Source organism: Acanthopagrus latus, chromosome 20, assembly GCF_904848185.1.
Source record: "Acanthopagrus latus isolate v.2019 chromosome 20, fAcaLat1.1, whole genome shotgun sequence".
Taxonomy (NCBI): Eukaryota; Metazoa; Chordata; class Actinopteri; order Spariformes; family Sparidae; genus Acanthopagrus; species Acanthopagrus latus.
The window spans coordinates 3,055,664-3,060,398 of NC_051058.1; the positions used below are offsets into that span (position 1 = coordinate 3,055,664).

Sequence of the window (4,735 nt, forward strand, 5' to 3'; positions counted from 1 at the left end):
TATGTAAGACATGTGAGATGAAGGCTACTGATTGCCTTGATCATGGTTTGGCTTCTGTTTTGAAATATTTCACCAGGCTATTACAACACACTTATTCTTCATTTTGTTAATTTTATGTAGTCAAGATAGTTGGGAGAGCTTAGTAAGAGATTGTACATGAATATGTGAAACTGATCCACATTGCATTTCCAGGTAGCATCATGGTGGCACAGAGTGTCCTAAGCAAACAGACAGAACGCAAGTAAATAGAGGACATCTTTTCAGTACCTTGAGTTTAGATCAAAATGCTTCCAATACATAAAACATAAGCACATTAAAATACACGTATACTCATTTGTCAGCACACATGCAGCACAGAGAAGGAGATGCTGCAGGTTGTAGAGAACAAAGGAAATTTGAGTGGGTCCCAAATGCATGATGGGTCAGGATCCCAATCACAAAACATTATAACAGCATCCATTATTATTTTTAGAAACATATGATTATAAACAGTCTGTGGGTTGGTTTAAGTCAACAGGTAGACACCAGGGGAAACAAAACGCACAGACATCATCATCATCATCATCATCATGTCACGCTTATTTGGATCTGCACTGCCGGCTTTCTGTGTGAATCACACTCTGGTGCGTCTTTACGCCGGAGCTGTGTCTCTGTGTGAAAAGGGCTACTGATGACAATACGCACATACTGATGACAATGCACACATACAGAGGTGCGTTTAGCTTTTACACATTGCTAGTCTTCATCTAAACTTTACATGTTGTTGTTGTAGAATGATTATCTTCTAGCTTGTTTCATTTATTTGCCACGTTTAGCTCTGCTGTGCTTTCGTGTTTATATTATTTGCTTTGAAAGCAGATCAGAAAGATCGTTCCAAAAAGTGTATCTTGTTTATGTTGGTTGTTAATTCACTGTCTGCTTACATGTGTGTTGCTGTGCAGGACCTGACAGCCATTGGAGTGACCAAACCAGGCCACAGGAAGAAGATTTCAATGGAAATCAGCAAGCTGAGCATCCCAGAGTGGCTGCCTGATTACATTCCTGTGAGAAAACACCTCTAACACCCCCCACCCCACCCCCTGTGATGATCATGAAGCTATTTCTTGTAGATTTCTTGTAATAATTTAAACCACTAGTGTTTAAAATCAGCAAAGCACAACATCTATGCTGATAATGACTTCTGTGATTAGTTAGTCTCATTGCCCTGTCTTCTGTCTTTACTTCTTTCTTTTCTTTACTGCTCAGGCGGACCTGGGAGAGTGGTTAAGTGTGATTGGACTGCCTCAGTACCAGAAGAGATTGTGCGACAATGGCTATGACTCCATCACTATTGTCAAAGACATCACCTGGGAGGACCTGCAGGAGATAGGCATCACCAAACTGGGTGAGGAATTAGATGATCTGGATGCTGGTGGTCTCCCCAAAGGATGAAGCCATTCTATTTCTGTAGATGTCCTCATATTTGCAAATAAGTCATCCTGTTATAATTGCATGGTTATAATCTCTTTTTATGACTAGTAGCTTTGGATGGCAAGATAGAGAACAAGCTTGTGTGTGTTGTGTGTCATCTACTAGTGTCAAATTTTGTTTGACTAGTACATTTTGTGTGGCCTTGACTGAAGATTTTTTTCTTTCTTTCCATTTTTGAGGACAAGAAGGATGTTCACATTTAACAGTGTTGTCTATAAAGCAACAGACTTATGACATGAAGAGAAAGTCAATGCTCTGTTACCATGTTATTTCCACAGAGGTCTCTATTCATCAAAAGTTCCTTAACATTGCTTTGGACAATTGTGTATACTTTAAGAATTTCAATCTCTTGGTTTCAGGCCATCAGAAGAAGCTGATGTTGGCAGTGAAGAGACTTTGTAGCCTGCAGCGCTCTCGTAACCACGGCGACAGAGCTGGAGGCGGGACCGTCCGACGGAAGCCCCCCGCTGCCCTGGAGCTGGTGGCCATCGAGCACACACCGACGCGCAACGTGCACTCTCACAGTCGCTCTGACGCTTCCTCTGATGACTGCTGCCCCTCCCCGCGCACCCCCAGGGCCCTCCTCTCCTTCCAGGACAGCGAGTTGAGTGCTGAGCTGCAGAGTGCCATGATGGGCAGGGCGGGAGGAGGAGCAGCCGAGGCGTTCAGCATCAGGGGCGTGACTTCTGCTGCGGCTGTATCTGCCATGTCAGTCAGTCAGGAGAGCATCAGCGTGCGATCGCGGGGATCTGGGAATTCTGGGAATTCTGGAAATTCCAATTCAGGATATCCTCAAGATCAGCAAGCTGCCCAATCTTCTGCCAGGACATCCAGCCGCTCCGAGGAGATTCTCGGGAGTGGTGTTGGGGAGGAGGCCAAGTCTGGAGGAAGCAGTCCTAGAGGCAGGAGTAGGCAGACACCCACAGAGATGTGGGAGCAGCAGAGTCGCTCTGCTACCCCCAACAAACTCCCCTTCTCCCCCCTTACACCCCCACTAACTCCCAGTAAGATGCCTCGCTTTGCCTACCCAGCTGTCCCACCCAAGGCCAAACACTTCCATTCCCCCAACCGCCTCCATCAGCCTCAGCAGCACCCGCCTTCCTCGCCTTCCTCTGCATCCTCACAGCCTTCCCCCACACAGAAGGCCTTCAGTTACCTCCACGCCCAGACAGGAGTCGTCAACGGGACACCATGGGTGCTCTCCAAGCCCCTGCCTGGAGCTGTCCCCCTGCTGGGACCCCGACCTGGACAAAGTCCAGCGAACGGCGTCCAGAGGGGTCCGCACAAGAAGCGCGCCCAAAGCCTGACGCGCTACGCTCTGTCCGACGGCGAACCAGATGAAGACGACGACCTCGCTCTCTCCTGCACCTCCTCTTCCTCTGCAGCCATGCCTTCCTACGCCACGCTGTCGCGCAGGCCAGGACGTGGGCACACAGGCGCCACGGGGACACAACGCCACATCAACCGCAGCCACTCGTTTGCCGTGCGATCCCGACGTAAAGGCCCGCCCCCAGCACCTCCAAAAAGGATGAGCTCAGTCAGTGGCAGCCCGACACGTCAACCGGGAAACGGGAAAGTGGGCGAGCCGGAGGTGAAGGGAGGGGTGGAGATGGAGAGCACAGGCAGCGTGAGGAGCATTGCAGCCAGGCTAGAGGGCAGCAGCAGCAGCAGCAGTCCAACCAGGAGGATAGATATACCACCACCTCATATCCCAGTCTCACCTGTTTACAGCCCTGTGTCCTCGCCCATTTCACGCGGAATGAGTCCCCATATCATTCTGCAGCACTCCAAACCTGTCCCTGCTCTAGGTGTGGGGGGCCTGAGGAGGACAGCAAGTGAGAGGACAGAAGTAGAGACCGGCAAACAAAGAGGTGGAGGTACAGAAGGAACACTTGAGGAGAAAACAAGGAAAAGTGAGAGAGCATCAAAGAGCGCTTCTGCATCTCCGAAGCACGGCGAGCACCTCCCTTTTGCTGAAGAAGGCAACCTCACCATCAAACAGCGGCCCAGGATGGCAGTTGTCACCCCAGCTGACGCTGAACTCAAGACTCCTCCAGAGGGTCCAGTCCAGCCCCCGAACACCCTGGAGCTCCCAGAGTTCAATCTGAAGGAGTCTGACACGGTGAAGAGACGACACAAACCCAAAGACTCGTCGACCCCCGAGGAGGCGACCACCCCCAACGTAGATGACAGCAGCTCGCATGTCAACAGGCCGAGCGACGATGAGTCTCAGCAGCTGAGAAATGTGTTCCACAGAGTGGGCTCCATGGGAAAAGGCCCAAAGCCTCCAGTGTCCTCGAAACCTTGCAGTCCTCTTAAACAACCCCAAAACAACAGAGCAGCAACCCCACAGAAAGCACTGTCTTCAGGACAAGCCGCTGCGCCAACAGCCATTCCTAAACTAACCAGCGTCCAGATTCACACCGTCTCCCCAAAGCTGGGTGGCAGCGGACACACACAGACACGTATACCTAGTCCCAAAGCCGTCAGACAGCCTCAGACAGTGACGTCCATGCCGGAGAGTCCACAGAAAGCTGCCGCTGTGTCCGTATCGAGACTCCCTCAGCCCAGCGCGGCCTCTGCAGGTAACACCGACAGAAAAACTAAATTCGATTTAGTGCTATATTTTGCTCATCTAAGAAAACTATTTTGCCCAAAGTTGCTTCACAGTATATTTATTTTTGATGATAGATGAATCCCTCACTTCTTTTCTCTCAGGACCGAACCTCACCATCGTCCAGAGCGTTGCGTTTCCTGCTCCGTCCTCCGCAGCTCCATCCCCCTCAGACTCCATTTCAGCACCTCCCTCTCAGGCAGGGAAAGCAGGGTCACCCCTGGGTGGTGTGTCCGGGCTGGAGGTGCTGGCTCACAAGAGGCTGGAGCAAACCAGCACGTCACTGGAGGCCGCTCTCAAAGTGGTGGAGAACAAACTGGCACAGGGCAGCGCTGTGGACGGGTAAGGACCTCTGATGCACACTCACATGTTGGAGGCTGGTTGTGTGCTGGATAATCTTGGACATCTCTTCATGTTGATTACCAGCATAAACAAATACATTGCAAGTAGGCTTCGAGAAAGTAAATTATGTCATTTATCGGCATAAAGAGTTTGTTAGCATGACAAATGGAAATGACAGTTTTTACGTTTGGAGCACATTGTAGTTGGAAAATTCTAACCTGTATCTTTGACTTGAAGGCAGCATCGGAACAACTTGAGTCCATATACTCTCATCAGTAGGCTTGTAACATTGTTCCGTCTATTTCACAG

General features: G+C 50.0%; 1 protein-coding gene across 3 annotated transcripts in view; it reads left to right on the plus strand.

Moving 5' to 3' along the window:
- The window catches only part of LOC119009346 (caskin-2-like), a 54,789-nt gene that overhangs the window by 46,837 nt on the left and 3,217 nt on the right, over positions 1–4,735 (plus strand). For all 3 annotated transcript variants that reach the window (XM_037080491.1, XM_037080494.1, XM_037080492.1), the window contains exons 17-20: positions 942–1,043; positions 1,246–1,384; positions 1,830–4,055; positions 4,189–4,426. In XM_037080491.1, the coding sequence (XP_036936386.1) occupies positions 942–1,043; positions 1,246–1,384; positions 1,830–4,055; positions 4,189–4,426 (2,705 nt within the window). The remainder of the gene's footprint in view (positions 1–941; positions 1,044–1,245; positions 1,385–1,829; positions 4,056–4,188; positions 4,427–4,735) is intronic.